Source organism: Furipterus horrens, unplaced genomic scaffold (genome assembly GCF_987537825.1).
Source record: "Furipterus horrens unplaced genomic scaffold, mFurHor1.1.pri manual_scaffold_5, whole genome shotgun sequence".
Classification (NCBI taxonomy): Eukaryota; Metazoa; Chordata; class Mammalia; order Chiroptera; family Furipteridae; genus Furipterus; species Furipterus horrens.
This window is the reverse complement of record NW_028327175.1, coordinates 151,154,756-151,174,207: the sequence shown is the minus strand read 5'-3', so window position 1 is coordinate 151,174,207 and position 19,452 is coordinate 151,154,756. Positions and strand designations below refer to the sequence as shown.

At 39.1% G+C, this 19,452-nt stretch overlaps 2 protein-coding genes across 4 annotated transcripts in view; both read left to right on the top strand.

Annotated features, from left to right (window-relative positions):
• Positions 1-19,452, top strand: part of SLC16A9 (solute carrier family 16 member 9) — a 66,832-nt gene that overhangs the window by 8,594 nt on the left and 38,786 nt on the right. The gene's annotated exons all lie outside the window — the stretch shown is intronic.
• LOC150010110 (L-lactate dehydrogenase A chain-like) lies at positions 8,064-9,334 on the top strand. Of its 2 annotated transcripts, XM_090279295.1 has the most exons (2): positions 8,094-8,840; positions 9,110-9,334. In XM_090279295.1, the coding sequence occupies exons 1-2, from the start codon at positions 8,154-8,156 to the stop codon at positions 9,245-9,247; spliced, it is 825 nt and encodes a 274-aa protein (XP_090135421.1). In that variant the 5' UTR covers positions 8,094-8,153; the 3' UTR covers positions 9,248-9,334. The 2 variants fall into 2 exon arrangements, with proteins under 2 accessions (XP_090135420.1, XP_090135421.1); XM_090279294.1 differs by having other exon boundaries at positions 8,064-9,220.

The window sequence follows — 19,452 nt, the reverse complement described above, 5'->3', positions numbered from 1 at the left end:
TTTCTTAATTTCTCTTTCTGATAGTTTGTTATTGGCATATAAAAATGCAGCTGATTTCTGGATATTAATTTTGTAGTCTGATACTTTACTGAATTCATTTGTCAGTTCTAGTAGTTACTTGGTGGAATAGGGCTCTCTATGTACAGTATCATGCCATCTGCAAATAAAGATAGTTTACTTCTTCCTTTCCAATTTGGATGCCTTTTATTTCTTCTTCTTGTCTGATTGCTGTGGCTAGGACTTCCTGTACTATGTTGAATAAGAGGAATTAAAATAAGCATCCCTTTCTTGTTCCCGATCTTAAGGAGAACACTTGCAGTTTTTGCCTGTTGACTGTGATGCTGGCAGTGGATTTGTCATATATGGCCTTTATTATGTTTAGGTATGTTCTCTCTGTTCCCACATTGCTGAGACATTTTATAAGTGGGTGCTGGATTTTATCAAATGCTTTTTCTGCATCTATTGATATGATCATGTGATTTTATCCTTCATTTTCTTTATGTGTTGCATCACATTTATTGATTTGTGAATGTTGTACCAACCTTACATTCCCAGAATAAATCTCATTTGATCATGGTGTATGATCTTTTTGATGTATTGCTGTATTCAGTTTGCTGTATTTTGTTGAGAATTTTAACATCTATATTAATCAGAAATATTGGCCTGTAATTTTTTTTCTTTTTAGTGTCTTCATTAGTTTTAGAATTAGGAATTTGGCCTTGTAAATGAGCTTGGGAGCCTTCCCTCCTATGGAATATTTTGAAATAGTTTGAGAAAGACAGGTGTTAGTTCTTCTTAGAATGTTTGGTAAAATTCACCTGTGAAAGCCATCTGGTTCAGGGCTTTTGTTTGTTGGGAGTTGTTTGATTACTGCTTCAATTTCATTAGATGTAATCTGTCTGTTCAGACCCTCTGATTCCTCCTAACTTAGTTTTGGAAGATTGTAGGTTTCTAGAAATTTATCCATTTTATCCAGGTTGTCCAGTTTGTTGGCAGATAGTTCATAATATTTTCTTACAATACTTTGTATTTCTTTGGTGTCAGTTGTTTTATCTCCTGTTTCATTTCTGGTTTTATTTATTTGGGCCATCTCTCTTTTTTCTTGATGAGTCTGGTTAAGGGTTTGTCAATCTTGTTTATCTTTTCAAAGACTAGGCTCTTGGATTTATTAATCTTGTGTATCATTTTTTTAAATCTCTTATTTCATTTATTTCTGCTCTGCTCTTCATTATTTCCTTCCTTTTGCTTGCTTTGGGCTTTGTATATTGTTCTTTTTCAAGTTGCTTTAAGTGTAAAGTCATATTGTTTATTTGAGCTTTTTCTTGTTTCTTGAGATTGGCCTGTCATGCTATGAATTTTCCCCCTTAGGTCTGCTTTCTATGTGTTCCACAGATTTTGGGTTGTTGAGTTCTCATTTTCATTTGTTTCAAGGTATCTTGATTTCTTCCTTGATTTTGTTGTTGAACCATTCATTGTTTAAGAACATGTTATTTTCAGAGACAAACACACACAGGAGACTTCCGGCCAAGATGGAGGCCTAGACTGACACACTCCATCTCCCTCCACAACTAAGAAGGAATACAACTACCGCAAAACTAGAAATAACCAGAAGTTTCAGAAAATAAATGGAAGTCCAATGTATCAAGTTATAAAGAAGTGGTGCTCATCCGGACAGGTAGGAGGGGTGAAGTAGGGGTGCAGAGGTCAAGTGTGCTGGCGGTGGCAGCTGCAGCGGGGGTGGCTGGACAGTGGTAAGCACAGACACCCGTATTTAAGGGGAGGCAAGAAGCACCTGGGGAGCACCCCCAGCTGCAAACCAGACCCGTCAGCTTGTAATTCCAATGCCGGGGAAGGCAGACCCCCATTGCCTTGAACTGTGAGGCCCAGAGGGGGTGGGGATGGAGGAGGAGGCTTCTGGTCTCTCAGTGGAGAGTGAATGGCAGGAATCCACAGAAAATGCCACAGCATGGTGAGAAGGATTGCCTGGTTGTGACGAGTGCACAGTGCTCCACACCCTATAGCATAGGAGGTGTGACAGTCCCACCCAGGAAGCAAAGGAAGACACAAAACTGTCAGGATGGCACAGATTCTGATAGAGATCCCAGTGATGCAACTGACTAGACAGCAAATATCTAATCTAATGAAGCAGCAGATAGGAAATCTTTCTGAGGCTCAGTTCAGACCTTTGGTTATAAAAATGCTTACAGACCTAATAGCAGATCTTAAACAAGACAGGGAAGGAATGAAGGTTAGTCCTGCTGAAATGAACAAAAACACATACAAAACTGGTGGTGAGGGCAAGAAAACCAGGGATAAAACCAACAAATCGGAACATAAGGAAGGAACAGTCAACCAGTGCAGAAAGAGGAAACAAAAAGTGAGGAAAATGAGGAGAGGCTCAGAAACCTATGGGACAACTGTAAGCAGGCCAACATCCAAATCATAGGGTTGCCAGAAGGTGAAGAAGAAGACTAGAAATTGAAAAATTATGTGAAATATAATGAAGCAGAACTTCCCTAACTTAGGGAAGGAAATAGACTTACAGGTCCAGGAAGCACAGAGAGTTCCAAAACAACTGGACCCAGGGAGAACCACACCAAGACACATTATAATCAAAATGTCAAAAATTAAGGATAAAGAGAGAATCTTAAAAGCAGCAAGAGAGAAGAAGAGAATTACATACAAAGGGGTCCCAATAAGACTCTCAGCTGATTTCTCGAAAGAAACTATGCAGGCAAGAAGGGACTGGCAAGAAATATTCAAAGTATTGTAATGAAAAGCAGAAATCTACAACCATGATTACTCTATCCAGTGAAGCTGTCATTCACAATAGAAGAGCAGAGAAAATGCATCTAGGACAATGTAAAACTAAAGGAGTTCATCAGATCCAAAGCACTATTATATGAAATATTAAAGGGACTTGTTTAGGAGAAAGAGGATCAAAACTATGAACATTAAAATGAAAACTGTATCACAATGACCAACAACAGAAGCTAGGGAACCAAAACAAAGGCAAACTAAGTAGGCAGCGAGAGTGGGAAAAGAATTATAGGTATGGGGAACATTATGGGGGGAGGTCAGCAGGGAAGGGAAGGGGGGAAGGGAGGGAGAGAACACAGGATTTAGGAAGCATAGTAGGAGGGAGTGGAGTAGGCAGGAAGATGTCGAGAAGAACTGTATGCATAACCAATGGATATTGACTAAGGGGGGGTGGGGGTCACTGTGTGGAGAGGAACAAAGGGAAAAAAATTGGGACAATCGTAACAGCATAATCAATAAAGCACATTTAAAAAAAGAACATGTTATTTAGCTTCCATGTCTTTGTATATTCTTAAGTGTTCTTATGATTGATTTCTAGTTTCATAGCATTGTGGACAGAGAAGATGTTTAATATGATTTCAGTCTTCTTAAATTTCTTGAGACTTGTTTTGTGTCCTAACATGTGTTCTATCCTAGAAAATGTTTTATGTGTACTTGAAAAGAATGTAGCTCAGCGTGTTGGGCATCATCCTGCAGACCAAAAGTTCACCAGTTTGATTCCTGGTCAGGGCACATGTGTGGGTTGGAGGCATTCAAGAGGCAACTGATCCATGTTTCTCTCTCACATAAATGTTTCTCCCCCTCTCTTTCTCCCTACCTTCCCCTTTCTTTAAAAATAGATGAGTAAAATATTTTTTAAAAATAATGTATATTCTGCTGCTTTGTGATGAAATGCTCTATAGATATCAATTAAATCTATTTGATCTAGTGTGTCATTAAAGGCTGCTGTCCCTTTGTTAATTTTCTGTCTGGAAGACCTATCCATTGAAGTCAATGGGGTGTTAAATATCCTACTATGACTGCATTTCTGTTGATCTCTCCCTTTATGTCCGTCACTATTTGCTTTACATATTTAGGTGCTCCTATGTTGGGTGCATAAATGTTTACTAGGGTTATATCCTCTGTTGGTTTGTTTCCCTTATCATTATGTAGTGTCCTTCTTTGTCTTTGTTTAAAAGTCTATTTTGTCAGATATAAGTATTGCTATCCTAGCTTTTTTTCCTTTCCATTTGCATGAAATATCTTTTTCCATCCCTTTACTTTTAGTTTGTGTTTATCTTTTGTTCTGAGGTGGGTCTCTTGGAGGCAGCATATTTATGGGTCTTGTTTTCTTATCCGTTCAGCTACCTTGTTTTTTTTATTGGTGCATAGAAGCCATTTACATTTAATGTGATTATTGATAGATACATATTTATTGCCATTTTATTTTTTAACTGTTTTCCTCTGTTTTCTTCATCTCCTCCTCCTCCTCCTCCTTCTCCTTCCTCTTCTCCTTCTCCTCCTCCTCCTCCTCCTTCTTTGTCTTCTTTCTTCTTCCAAACCCTTTCACTTTTGTCATAATACTGGTTTGGTGGTAAGAAACTCCTTTAGCATTTTCTTGTCTGGGAAGCTCTTTATTTCTCCCTTTGCTGGGTAAAGTAGCCTTGGTGTTAGGTTCTTGTTTTTCATCACCTTGAATATTCATGGCAATCCCTTCTGGCCTGAAATGTTTCTGTTGAGAAATCAGATGACGGTCTAATTGGAGTTCCCTTGTAGGTAACTGACTACTTTTCTCTTGTGGCTTTTAAGATTCTCTCCTTGTCTTCAAGCTTTGCTGTTTTAATTTTGATGTGCCTGGGTGTGGGCCTCTTTGAGTCTATCTAGTTTTGAGCTCTCTGTGCTTCCTGGACTTGTGTTGTTTTCCTTCACCAGTTTAGGTAACTTTTCAGTTATTATGTTTTCAAATAGGTTCTCAATCCATTGCTCCTTCTCTTCTCCTACTTGTAGTCCCACAATGTGGATATTGTTACATTTTATGTTGTCCCAAAGGTTTCTTAAGCTCTCCTCATTTTTTAAATTCTTTTTTCTTTCTTTTTTTTCTCTGCTTGGGTGTTTCTTCCTATCTTGTCTTTCGAGTAGCTGACTTGATCCTCTGCTTCATCTAACCTGTTTATTCTCTCCAGTGTATTATTTATTTCAGATATCACATTCTTTATTTATGACTGGTTTTTAATGGTTTCTTTGTCTTTTTTTAATGCTGTTGAGTATTCTTATAATCATTATTCTAAGTTTTATATCTGATAAATTGCTTGCCTCTATTTCATTTAGTTCTGGAAAATTCTCTTGTTCTTTCATTTGGGGCCTGTTTCTTTGTCTTCCCATGTTGGCTTTCTTTTTGTTTGTTTCTATATATTAGGTAGATATGCAAAGACTCTGATGCAAAGACTCTGGTGCAGACTTATGTCTGACCCTCCTGTGACTGCCCTTAGGCAACCTATTTGGAGCTATCAGTGATCCACAGCTGTGGTTTCCTCTGTTAGGCCTGTATGTGTGCAGAAACAAGCAAGCTATGCACCAAGGCTGGGTTTTACCAGCACCAGGCCTAGGGGAGGGTCAGCTAGTCAGCTAAAGTCCCAGAGTTCCCAGAGATCCACCGTTGTCTATAGGCTTTCTGTTAGGCTTAGCCTCCAGCTGTGTTCCTCAGGATGCCTGGCTTAAACTCCATAGGGTGGGGCAAGAGGGATTGCTTCTCCTCAGGCTGATGCGGCATGGAGGGGAGTGCTCTGCTCAAGAAAGATGGCTTCTGCAGGATGGGGAATGACTCAGCACAGAGATTGTGGTGGCTGAACTTTCAACTCTCTTCCCAGAGCCACCAACCCCAGATTCTCCTCATGTGTTTCTAGTCTTCTCTGCCTTCCCTCTTCTGGAGCCCAGGGTAAGTGGCTGTGAATGAAATTTTGTGCATTGGCCCTTTAAGAGGCTCTCTACATCTCTAGATGTCTCTCCCTGGTGCACAGGAACTCCGCTGCTTTTCACTACTGCATGTTATTTGGGTTCTTTTCCCAGTTCTGGTGCTCTAGGCTGGGGAGCCGAGCTTGGGGTGTAGGCCCCACATTTCTCAGGGGAACCCCACACACCATTAAAATATCCCTCAGACTTCAGTTGTCTTCCATTTCATCATAGCTGGTCCTCTCATGACTCTGCACTTTCTACCAATCTCATTGTGGTGGTGTGGTTTCTTCTGTAAGTCCTTGATTATAAAGCTTTTCTCCAGCTAGGGTTCAGTTGGTTATTCAGGATGATTTTCCTATAATTTAGTTATAATTACTGTTTGGTCCTGGGATGAAGTTAGTGTAGCTTCCACTTACTCTGCCCCCATCTTAGATCTCTCCTCAGATCCATGTAGATTGCTCTCTTGACAATATCAACCTCATTTTGCTGTTTTTCTTTCACATTTTCCCCTTTTGGTCTAGATTATTTTCTTAGAAAGCATTGATTATCAACCATGAGGAAGTATTATTGGTCCATCATTGAAAAAAGTAATGTTGATCCCTCATCAAGGAAGGCTCATTCCTGGTATGTCATGTCCCACATATGAGGGAAAACTGTTTTTTGAGTGTACAGTGCTCACATCTGAGCAACAAGGAAGCTTGTTGGAAGCACAGCTAAGTCTTATGTTCCCAAAATCAAAAGTTTTTTGTAGAGGTGGTCTCAGTTGGATTTATTTGTTGTAATGTATCTGGGTATTAGGCTACCTTATTCTGGTAGTAGCTGTTAGTTGTCATTTGATGCACCTGGTAAAACACCTAATTAAGGTAGTGAACAGTATAATAAAAAAAAAAAATCAATATGATTAAAGCCTGTAAAATAAAAAAGGACAGGTCCCTATTCTTATGGGCAGCCAGCTAAATAAGTCTGTCTAATCCCACTTTATAGGGTAATGTATTTTCTGTTCAAGGATTTTAACATTTTGTTTTAGAACCTCAAGCTGTTGTATCACTTTACTTGGTTCGTTGACATAGAAACAAGATTTATCTCCCAATAGGGCACAAGTACCATCTTGTTGGTTGGCTAACACATTTAGAGCCCCATAGTTTTATAGTACTACTTCACCCAGATTGTCAACTGTTCTGTGTTGTTCTTCAAGACTAGTTGGAGTAATGTTCAATGTTGTGCTACATGAATAAAAAGATTTCTGATAGATTTTTAAAATTCAGCTACTCCAAACCAAGGGAAGAAAGCTCTAGCAAAGGCATAAAGCCTCAATCTATTATGGGGTCTTGGGTGGAGAGAGGACCAAAAAGACCACACCCCAAATCACAGTTCTATTTGATTCATGTTGATTGAAGTTTGCAGACAAAAGAGCACAGGTTAGAGATAATGGTAGAGGAAGGGAAGAGTCTTTCTAGTGACAGTGTCAGGTACTAGCATAACAATACCACATCTGCTTCACCAGCGGGTTGGTCAGGTAACATATACTTGGGTCCCACATAAAAGGAAATGACTGGTGCTTTCAAGTGAGGGTGTATAATTAGGTCCTTCAACCCAAACTTGAGAGAGGTATTAAGTCCTATTTCTGAGGCAGAGACTTCACTTTTGCCATATGTTGGATGATCAAATCCATTCAGAGACGTTGAAGTCATCATGTGATTTATCATGAGAGTGATTAAAAGAGCCCCTAAGGTCTCTATATATTTAGGTCAGGATTGCAAGATTAACATTTGATTATTCCTAGTTTTCAGGCTGGTATTCCCTAAGAGATAGATTTTATTTGTTTTCACCAAGCACCAGACTTTTGATCTAGTCCCCCAGTAGCATTCCAGACCAGAAGGATATCTACTTTCCAGGATTGAGTGGCATTATTTCAGAATTTCCCCACATCAGAGAGACATTGTAAGAAGTAAAATTGTAGTCACTTAAGACCCATTGAGCTGTGAATTCGTGGTCCTCTGAATCATACAGCAGAATGTAGTTACACATGTTTAAAGGGATAAAACCCAAGATTCTATCTAAATCATTTATACCTTCAAAGCAGATAGGTTATCAGAGTTCAGATTGTATTTTGGGTAATCCCTTGTGGTTTGGGGGAACCTTATGGATAAAAGGTTATGTGTTCCTTCAACATATTTTTGAGATTTGAGAATTAAAAATGACTTTAAATCCAGTATTATATCAAGTTGGGCTTTGTAAGCTTTCAAGACTTAAGGGCCAAGCCACTAACTCTAGCTCATCATAAGTATGATTATCTCAGGTGTGCATACCCGCGCTGGTGCCGCCAAGTCCGGATCCATCTCTGCGCGCCACCGACGCCATCCCGCCGTGCACACCCGATTCCTTTTGGTTCTAAGTCCAATATGGCAGCTCTCAAGGATCAGCTGATTGTGAATCTTCTTAAGGAAGAACAAACCCCCCAGAATAAGATTACAGTCGTTGGGGTTGGTGCTGTTGGCATGGCCTGTGCCATCAGTATCTTAATGAAGGACTTGGCAGATGAACTTGCTCTTGTTGATGTCATGGAAGACAAATTAAAGGGAGAGATGATGGATCTCCAACATGGCAGCCTTTTCCTTAGAACACCAAAAATTGTCTCTGGCAAAGACTATACTGTAACTGCAAATTCCAAGCTGGTTATTGTCACAGCTGGGGCACGTCAACAAGAGGGAGAAAGCCGTCTGAATTTGGTCCAGCGTAACGTGAACATTTTTAAATTCATCATTCCTAATGTTGTAAAATACAGTCCCAACTGCAAATTGCTCATTGTTTCCAATCCAGTGGATATCTTGACCTATGTGGCTTGGAAGATAAGTGGCTTTCCCAAAAACCGTGTTATTGGAAGTGGTTGCAACCTGGATTCAGCCCGGTTCTGTTACCTAATGGGGGAAAGGCTGGGAGTTCACCCATTAAGCTGTCACGGGTGGGTCCTTGGGGAGCATGGAGACTCTAGTGTGCCTGTGTGGAGTGGCGTGAATGTTGCCGGTGTTGCCCTAAAGACTCTGCACCCTGATTTAGGCACTGATGCAGATAAGGAACAGTGGAAACAAGTTCACAAACAGGTGGTTGACAGTGCTTATGAGGTGATCAAACTGAAAGGCTACACATCCTGGGCCATTGGACTATCTGTGGCAGATTTGGCAGAAAGTATAATGAAGAATCTTAGGCGGGTGCATCCAATTTCCACAATGATCAAGGGTCTCTATGGAATAAAAGAAGACGTCTTCCTTAGTGTTCCTTGCATCTTGGGGCAGAATGGAATCTCAGATGTTGTGAAGGTGACTCTGACACCTGAGGAAGAGGCCCGTTTGAAGAAGAGCGCAGATACCCTTTGGGGGATCCAGAAGGAGCTGCAGTTTTAAAGTCTTCTAATGTCGTACCACCTCACTGTCTAGGCTACAACAGGATTTTAGTTGGTGATTGTGCATATTGTCCCTTTTATTTGATCTGTGATTAAAAACATCAATTTCCTAAAGATAGAAGATAGAAATGATAATGGTCCATAAAACCCTGCATCTGTATCCTGATGCTGGAAGGTACTTATCTTGTGTAGCCCTATCCTGGTTGGCCCTGGCTGGTTTAGCTCAGTGGATTGAGCGTCGGCCTGCGAGCTAAGTGTCGCTGGTTCGATCTTCCAGTCAGGGTACATCAGAGAAGGAAAACTCTGACTCCAAAAAACCTCCGCTGCCTTGCGGCATACCTCTTCAGGGGAAAGGCTAAGGGAGTAAACCCTGACAGAAAATCCGGAGCCGGAGTCCCTAAGGCGGTTTGACGTTGTAGTCAACACCGGCAACTCCTGCGGCGCACCTGAAGCCAAGCTGTATTGACTCCGTCTTTCCCTTGGACCCTTCAGCTGCGAAGAGAGGGGGGGTCTGCTGCATGGGCAACAGCAGACCCTCCATATCACCCTGCCCAGGCTCTGTAGCTTCAGCGTCATCGCAAGATGTCGATTCAACACGGGAGGAGACAGATATGATGTCACTCCCGAGTCGGACTGCACAGCCATTCTCGGCGGTGCAGATAGACTCTTGAGAAGCTACACCATCGTCTCTCGAGACGGACGGCTGCCGACGCCGCCGACGCATATCCAAGAGTCTATTAAGTTGGCTCTCACTGTTAGATAACTGTTGAAGAGTAAACAGGGTGGAATCATGTATGACTAATGTGGTCCAGGGTTTTGGGAGAACTGTCTGCTTGCATCCTAGAATGAGAATTCTAGTGGTGGTCTTGTGTTTAGAGATTTTTAGATTAAAATCTTCAGTAGGGTAGGGTGACTACTCAAATGTAGGTGTCCTTTTTAAATGAGAAACATTAATCCATCAGTCAATATCCTTCAGTTTAGCAGCAAAAGGTTAGTAGTAACACAGATATGGCCCTTTCCTTCATGGCTGAAGAGCGTGTTTGTGAAGATGGTGTTTTCAATAGACATAATCTCCAGACTGGGGATCATGATGTTGTAGATCTTTGACTCCAAGGAGTACAAACTGTGAATTAGTTTTAAGGGCCCTTATAAGTCCTTTATAGTAAATCAGGAGGTCTCCTTTCAGCAGTGTGAGTTCTTGATCAAATTTCATGGGTCTGCTGGTAATAAGTTGTAAAGGAGACAGTCTATGTTTGCCAGAAGGGGTAGATTTTAAGTTGAGCAATACCAAAAGAAGAGCCTTAGGTCAAGGCAGATTGAAAGACTGAGTTTTGCCAATGGAGTTTTGATTACCCCGTTAGACCATTATACAAGACCAGAGGTTGGGGGGATGATAGCACAATTTGTAAAATCAGCCAGGTCTTAGAGATTGCATAATTTGTCCTGTGAAATGAGTTCCCTGGTCACTATGGGGCTCTGAGATGATTCTTCAAGTAGGGAAGTTCTTCTCTTGGAGTATTTTACTTAGTATTGATGCTTTGGCTCTATGGCATGTAAATGCTTCCACTTATTGGAAAAAAAAATTACTGCTAACACAAATGTGTGTCCTTGAGAAGGAGATACATAAATAAAGTCCATTTGCAATACCTCAAAGGGCCCTAAAGGCAGGGGGAAAGGCCCCATTGAGGTGTGGGTTTTCTCAGGTTGTACTTTGGGCAGATTAGGTATTTTTGCTACACCTGGGAAGCTATCTTTGGAGATGGCTCCCAGTAGTATTGTTTTCACCACAAAACTGTTTTAATCAGTGTTTTAGTGAGTTAAACCATGTGCTCTGACCCCAGGGAATTTTCAGTGTAATGAAGAAAAAGAAGAAAGACAAATAAATAACTAATTAGAATGTATGCCAAAATGAAATAAAAGGTGAGGGATATAAACAGCACATAGAGGAAGTAGTGATTAACAATGACTCTAAGTATATGTTGACTAGTAATGTTTAGTGTTTTTGTGCTGCAATAACATTAAAAGACTTTTATGAAATGAATAGAAGTGTCTTTGGAAGACTTTAAAGAATAGAGGTTAAAGAAGAATTGAAGATCATATTTTGTGTTATTTTCAAAGGAGTGTCAAAGTAATATTTTTATTATTTAGATACCAGTTTGTTCAGTTATAAGCCCCTGACTGATGTCAGCAAGTTCAGCCATCTTAAAGAATAACTGTTTTAAAAGTTTAAAAATCAGTCAAGGAGAATTTGTTAAAAGAAGTTTACAGTCAACTTTCCAAAGTAAAAGAATGCAACTATAAGGGCATTTATGAACCTGCATTAGGTGATAACTCCTATGATTAAATGGAGAGAGCCTTAAATAGAATTTAGCAAAGAGCATGTAGACACTGGCATAGAATGAAGAGTATTAATGTCTATCTGAAATAATTTTATGTATTTTAAAAAGTTACCATTTGAAAGGTCTTGGTACTGTTCTTAATCTCACTGTTTAGGGAATTCCTCAGAAAGGATGGTATCATTATTGGGATTTAAGGACATTTGAAATATTTGCTATAGCCATGATTGAAGTGTGTGAAAGATCAATTTAATTAACAAAAACAGTCAAGTCTTTCATTTTATGCTTCTACACTTGGATGTGCAATGATCTAAGATGGTCTGTAGTGCTCTACTCCCGTCCTTTTACTCAAAAGTCACACATTGAAGTCACCTTGAGCCCTTTAACAACCTGGCCTCAACCCCTGAAATCCTGTTTGCAGTGGCTAGGGTGGGCCCAGGCATGGATCATTTCTAAGCTTCTGCTTATACAATGCAGCCAGGTTAGAAATCCTTTGCAGGTCCTCTAGTGAATGCTTTGATGATTAGAAACACAGTCATGAGGAGACACAGCCTTAAAATGGGATCCTTTGTTTGCTTTTTTGGTGCACACAGAGTTACCACCTTTTCCTGAAAACTAGTTTAGAACAGAAAGGGTTTAGGAGTCTTTGGATTAAGGAAGAGGCCTCCTTGAACTGGGGAAAGAGTAGAAAACAGGGATATGAAGAATGTAAAGACAAACTTGACTTCATTCAGTGTGTAAGAGACAAAGTAGCTGATTTTAAAAAGTCAGTTGTAGCCCTTGTCAACTTTGATGGTTAATTCTTACCTCCATTCTGCCAACAAGTACCTTAATAACCACAGAGCAGCATCTGGGAAAAGGGTTCTAGTAAGCTAGGTGGCTTCCGGAGTTGACCTTAAAGGAAGGAAAGAAATAAAAGGAAGAAAGAAATTGAAAGAAAGGAATTGAAAGCTAACCTTGTTTGGACCTCAGCCTCTTTGGTTTGTCTTCTCTTGGCTCTTGGTGACCTGAAGCCCGAGGTGACCTATGAGCAGACTGTCTTTGTCACTGGTCTTTCCTCTCTGAGACTTCCCTCTTTCCATTCACTGGCTTTTTCTTACTGTAAGGAACTTATCCAAGATGCTGATAAGTGCAATTTCCATATCCCTCTTTTTTTCTGAGGGAGGAATTTGGTAAAAATGGTGTATGCGTATGTGTGTGTGTGTGCACACACACTATTGTGGCAGGAAGCAGGGGAGTCATGGATGTTCTGGTCAGCTGTATTTATAGGGATAGTACTTTCTACATCAAGATTAAAAGAAATTTTTTATAACAATCGAGTACATTTAAAAGGATAAAAATATATCTTGAGATTACTGTGTGCCAGGCGCTGTGCTAAGTGCTTCTCATAAACTAACTTAGTTACTCAGCACAATAGTCTGATGAGGTAAGGACTGTCATTCCCCCAGTCCATAGAAGAAGAAAGTGAAGCACAGTGATATTTAAGTGACTTGATGAAGGTCACATTCTTGGCTAGTATCAGAGCTGGGATGTACACTCAGGTTATCTGGGACCCAGGCCCAAGCTCCTATTCCTTATGCTAAATTGTCTACAATATGTGTCTTCACATATTTATAGAAATAAATGTCTGTGTGTGTAATTTATGAAACTGAAACTATTGACACAACAAAAAAAGTGGAAATTGGTCTAGCTATTCTTTGGAACCACGTAATACTATTACCAAAAATCCCAGCTCCCGCCCCACCAATTTTCCTCAAATTGAGAGGTTGTTTTGCTAATTTGAACAAATTGTTAGGTGACTCCATCATCATGTTGAAAGCTTTATTATAATTATCACCATCATCATCAATATTCTTATCATGATTAGAATGTTCTCAGAGTGTTACCTGCCTCCCCATGACTTCTCTCCTGGAGACTGGCCAGGCATGTGGCTTGTACCCCGAGTCATGGGGGGACCATTTTGGCACTGGCTGCCTGCAGATCCCGGGAGCTGCTTCTCCCCATGTCTTTATCTGGGAGGCTGTACAGCAGAGGATGACATTGTGATTGGTTGAGTGACCCTTTACAGGCAGTGTGCCCAGGTGTGACAATTAGAAATAATGGGAAAGGGACCGGAAAAGACTTTTTCTCTCTTCTGGTTGGCAATGTTGTGTCCTTGCTCTGGAGCCACGAGGAAGAAACTGAGCTCATTCTCTAGCCAGGCCAACCAGAAATTTTGGAGATTTGCTGCACCAAAGTACATGTGGGGTTAATAGCGTAGCCACCGCCAGTGGGAATAGAGCCAAATGTCACAAGCAAAGAGGGAGCAGACAACTATCCATTCCTTTGTTCTCCTGCACTCCGGGTGCTTGGAAAAATAAGTCATACTTTCCTGAAAAGGTCCAATTATTTTGCTCTCTTGTTTAGTAAAAGTTTGATTTTTTGGAGAGAGATGCTTACTTTTTTTAGTCACCTTCCAATTCACTTAGGTACGTTAGCATGTTAGAAGGTTTTTTGTTTGTTTTTTTTAGTTGTTTGATACTTTTTTTATACCACTTTCTTCTGTTTTCATTAAAAAACCTTTGCAAACCCACCGACAAATGGATGCAATCATTTAAAAATTTTGTATCATAGACAATGACCCCCTTTGTGTTTTCTTAAACATTTTATAGCAAATCAAGAAAATACCTTTTGCCATGGTCATCACTCCTATAAGACTTTTTGCTTTCATTTCTATTTGAAACCTAGATATAGAGAGATTTTGGAGGGGAAATAAACTTTGTCCTTGACAACACAGATGACAGAGTAGAGCTAAAAGAACAGCCAGGTCCTGGCTACTGCATTGGGGTTGGTGGGCTCAGAGCAGAAGAGTTTCCATTGGCTCCAGTACTCCCTGCCCCTGCCTTCCTCTTTACCCCCAACTGTCTCTTAGCCTCTTCCCTCCTTCACCTATATCCTTCCTCCTCTGGGACAGGAGATTTGACATTTGCTCAGTTGTTCTATCCTGTAGGTCAGTGATTCTTAGCCCTGGCTGCACATTAGAATGACAGGAAGGGTCAGCCTCAGAAGTTTAGGAGTAGGACCTGGCATCAGGGATGTTTAAAAGCTCCCTAGGTGATTCTGTGCAGTCAGGGTTGAGAACCACTGTGATTGGGCAATATTTTTCATAGTGCATCTGTAGGTGGCATTGGTCAGGATCACAGGGTGACTTTCTAAAACTGCAAATTCTGAGAACCCTAACATACTAAAAATGCTTAGTCCTTGAGTCCGAAACTTAAAAACAAATCCTAGTAATAAGCACCTCTTTTGAATTATTCTAAACTGCTATCTGCCAATATTCAGATCTTGGTTTAAATGTTCTAAGTATTGAGAAATAACTAAAGATTAAAATGATTTATAACTGTTTCAGTAACTAGTTGCTGTAGATCTCTGGTGTGAGTAATTAGTAGCTACTCCTTAGAAAGTGGCTTTCAAGTTATCAGAAATCCCTTATGTTTATTAAAGTAATTACTTACATTTATTAACATGTTTTTACTCTTGTGGTAGACACTGATTTTTGTGCTTTAAATTCACTGTTATCCCATTTTATAGATTAGAATACCGGGGCTCAGGAACATTAAGTAATTGGCTCAAAAACTTTGGTGAGTAGCACAGGCTGAATCGGAACTCAGATTTACATCTAGTAACAAAGCTCATGATCTTAACCATGCCTCAGTGCCTACCATTTGAGAACCAGATACTGGAAAAATTTCTTCTCTCCCTTTCTGCCCCATCTTTATGGTAAAACTAAGAGGACTAAAGGAAAGCTATCAAGCAATTGACAATATTGTTAACTGTTCTATATCATTTTTCTTATTTCCTTCTTCTATATGTACATAAAGGAGCCAGAGTTCACTGATGTTTACATAGAAACCTGAAATTATGTTCTGTTTCCTTGCCTACATTCTCTTTTTTATGGTGTGCCCCTTAACATCTTAACTACCTCTCTTATGCTTGTCTCCCACTAAAGGAAATATATAATTTATATTTGAAGTCTGAGTTACAGTATATATTAAATACATTTGTTTACCTATATGTATTAGAATTTCCAAAGAATTACTTAACTTTATTTTTATAAGATTTTTATGAGGATTCCCAGAGAATTTTTTCTCAATTCCTAGAATCCCTTTACCCATGTTGCAGTGTGGGAAACAAATGCTGGATGTCTGGAGGGGCAAAGGTCACCCAGGGAAAGAACAATGCCAATGCGGAAACTGCTTCTAGCAGACAGGTGTGCTGTTTAGCTTATGAAAAACCTGTTACCAATATTGGAGTCAGAACAAAATATAATTTTCTGTAGCTTTTTAATGTGTTTTATTTTAACAACTTTATTGAGCTATAATTCATGTATGATAAAGTTCACCCATTTAATGTGTTACAGTTTAGTGGATTTTATTCAAGGGTTGTGTAATCTGTACCACAATCTACTTTTAAAGCATTTAAGATAATATAAAGCATGTTCATTACCCCCAGAAGAAACTTTGTCCCCTTTAACAGTCACTCCCCATTCCAACCATTCAAGCAGCCTTTTCATTCCCACGTGAGGGTTTCAGCTGTCCATGTCCTGGCCCATAGGTTAGAGCCTTCCGTATAGTAAGAGGGGCATAAATGTAACTGAAGGCAGGTTAGGATCCCAGAATGATTTAGACTTTTGGCACACCTCACAGGTGACCAGATTAAGACAAAATCAACCTGGAATTAACCATTTTTTTCAGCTTAGATGTAGTCACAGGATCCTAGGCTCCTGATTAAAATAAAGTGCTTCAGCACCAAGTAATTTGATAGTGATTGACATTCAAATAAAAATTTGCTATTTTTACCTCCTTCCGTAATTCAAGTGAAAAATGTAACTTCTATGAGATATTTATACATAATATTCAAAAAGGGGTTATTAAAGAATGATTATTGTTGGTGGAACAAAGGCAAGACAGAATTATAAACTGAAAATAAGATCAAACAACTGTAAATCATCTGAATTTGCTGAAATAGTATAGTACATATGTATGCATTTCAGGGAGAGAAAGCTTCTCTGTCAACATTAAATGTTCATGAATGTCAAATATGCAATTCTGACATCCTACATCTGGGAGAATAGAAATTTTCAGCCAGTGTAGAGTTGAGGAAGTAAGAACGGACTGGGATTATTTGAACAGAACTAAATGCAGTCTAAGGCTTTGGAACTTAAAAGCTTTATAGCATGACTAAAAAGCTTTTCATTAGCTGTCCTTTTCATTTCCTGAAAAAAGTGTCTTGGAAAATGCCTATTTCTCTTTTTCCTTTAACAACAAATTCTAGCTTTAGGACTTATGCTATCTTTTATACTAATGATAATAAAATTTTATTGAATAATACTATCTTATATTACGATTATTTTTATTTTATGCTTTTTTCTTCAAGGGAGGTTTATAATATGTGGAATATATTTAATTTTTAAGTTAAAGATAAGAAATATACTTAAATCATAAGTTAACATTTTGTGATATCCCATCAAACCCTACATGACAAGATTGCCCATAAATTACAACGGTCTCAAAATAGTTTCTAGTTTTGAGTTTTATAAGATATCTTGTCACACAGAGTCCAGGTTTGTTTTACTCTGGTTAAAAGATTCCAAATTCTCAAGTATACTAGAGTATACTGCTATGTATGTGTTGACTAGAAGCAAATTTTCATACAATTGTATGAATAAGAGCCCCAAATTTTGAATACACTCATGAAACACTAGTCCAAATGCAACAATACCTTCTGGTACTTATATATCTTTTTTGTTGTTGTTGTTGTTGTTTGTTGTTGTTTAGAGGAAAAAAAATCCACCACTTAGATAATATAAATGGATTATTAATGCTAGGATTTATTATATAACTGTGAATAATACAGGCTTCTTCAGGCTCTTCTTAAGTTTCAACTGAGGGGGCCATCTTTTTATTCTCTCTTTCTTCTGTGAGCCCTGTAGGACCTGCCCCCTGTTTTCCACCAAATCCGTCAGGCCTATCCTGATTCCACACCCATGTTCATATTGTACGCTTGCCAGAGCCACCCTGTCATGAGTCTCTCCATTGTTCTTTAGAACTAACCTACTTTATGAGACCTTCCACTTCTGCTCCTGACTTGATTACTTTCATTTCCTTCTGATTCCTACACATTTAATGTTAATCCACATTTTTGGTGCTCAATCCTATACCCTCTATGCACATATTATATACCTTTCTAAGTGGATTATAGCCTCCTAGAGGGCAAATTCTTCTGATTTCCCTTGGTATCTAGTGAAATGTAATTTAAATTGTAAGTGATCAAAAATTTTTTGAATAAACTTTACTTTTAAAGTGCTGCATTTCTATAAATATTAGGATAAGTGGGTTAGTGGACATTTTAGTTAACAGAGTTTTTTTTTTTTTTAAAGAATTGCAGAAAAGATATTTTATCATATTGGATCATAGAGATGAAAAATAAAAGGGGTAATAAGATGAAATTTTCAGGAAGAAAAGATATGACATATCTACATTTCCCATGTTTTGTGGTCACAGACTCTACTCAGAAGCTTAACTTTTGGCCCAAATTAATGTTTTTCAGACAAAGTGGGGTATGACTAGGTAAAATTACCAATGTGAAATTATTGCATACTCACAATTTGTTTATTCTATTGCACATAAAGTAATGGATACCAGCTAAATTAACAAAATAATTTACTAAGTTAGCTGATAGGATGAAATGTAAGGCTGGAGAAACTAGGCTTGGGTGTCCCTAGGGTATAAAGATACAAGGAGCTGAAAGAAGGTCTCTTCAATGAACTACTGTTGGGATTAATAAACTCCAGATACTTTTTTTTTTTTTTTTAAATAATTTTATTTATTTATTATTTGTTTATTTATTTTTAGAGAGAGGGGAAAGGAGAAAGAGGGAGAGAAACACCACTGTGTGGTTGCCTCTCACTCGCGCCCCCAACTGGGGACCTGACATGCAACCTAGTCATGTGCCCTGACTGGGAATCGAACCAGCGACACTTGGCTCGCAGGCCGATGCTCAGTCCACTGAGCCACAGCAGCCAGGGCCCAGATACTTTTCTTTCATTATATATAGAGTTCACTCAAGATTCAGGGTCCTAAGAGAGAGATCCTTCTGGCCTTGCTTGGGTCAGGTACCACTCTACAGGTCAAGATCAAGAAACTTGATTAATAGTCCCGTCAGCAGTTTACCCATAAGGAAGACCTAAATCCCCCAAAGGAAACTGGATATCACTACAAAAGGCAGGAACTAAAAACTAGTTTACTAGTGAAATCACTTTACAGAATATAGGATATCAGAGAAATAGCAAATGAGAGACATCTGAGGAATAGATAAAATGACAGGAGAAAGCTATTACCCTGACAGAAAACAACAAATCACAAAATGGTATTTTCCACCAAGTACTATCAATACTACATGTATCTCAAACTATGAAACAATTAAATGTCAGAAGCTGTTAGCCAACACTATAAAAACTCGTCTTTCTAGTCAGAGTTGATACACATGAGAGCATTGTATTTCCAAGTTTTGTTCTCCGAACTATTTACTGTGAGAAGAATTTCTCTGGCTCCTGCCCTATGTGTTGAAATGTCACCCAAGGCAAGGCAAGGCAAAGAAAAGGTGTTTGGCATATAAAGGCATTTCTGTCCACTTAGGTCTGAAAACTGAAAAGGAAAATACCCCTCCTCACCCTTTCACTCTGCCCCCTCCAGAAAATATTGGCTTTTTCATGATTCTGTTTTTTTTTTTTTTGCTTCTGCAAATGTGTACATTTTCTAATGTGCTATAACTTGAAGATTTAAATGAAGGAGAATCTCATATACATTTAAAAAAAAATCCTCACCTGAGGATATGTTTATTGATTTTAGAGCGAGGAGAAGGGGGGAGAAAGAGAGAGAGAGAGAAACATGCATGTGAGAGAGAAATATCAATTGGTTGCCTCCC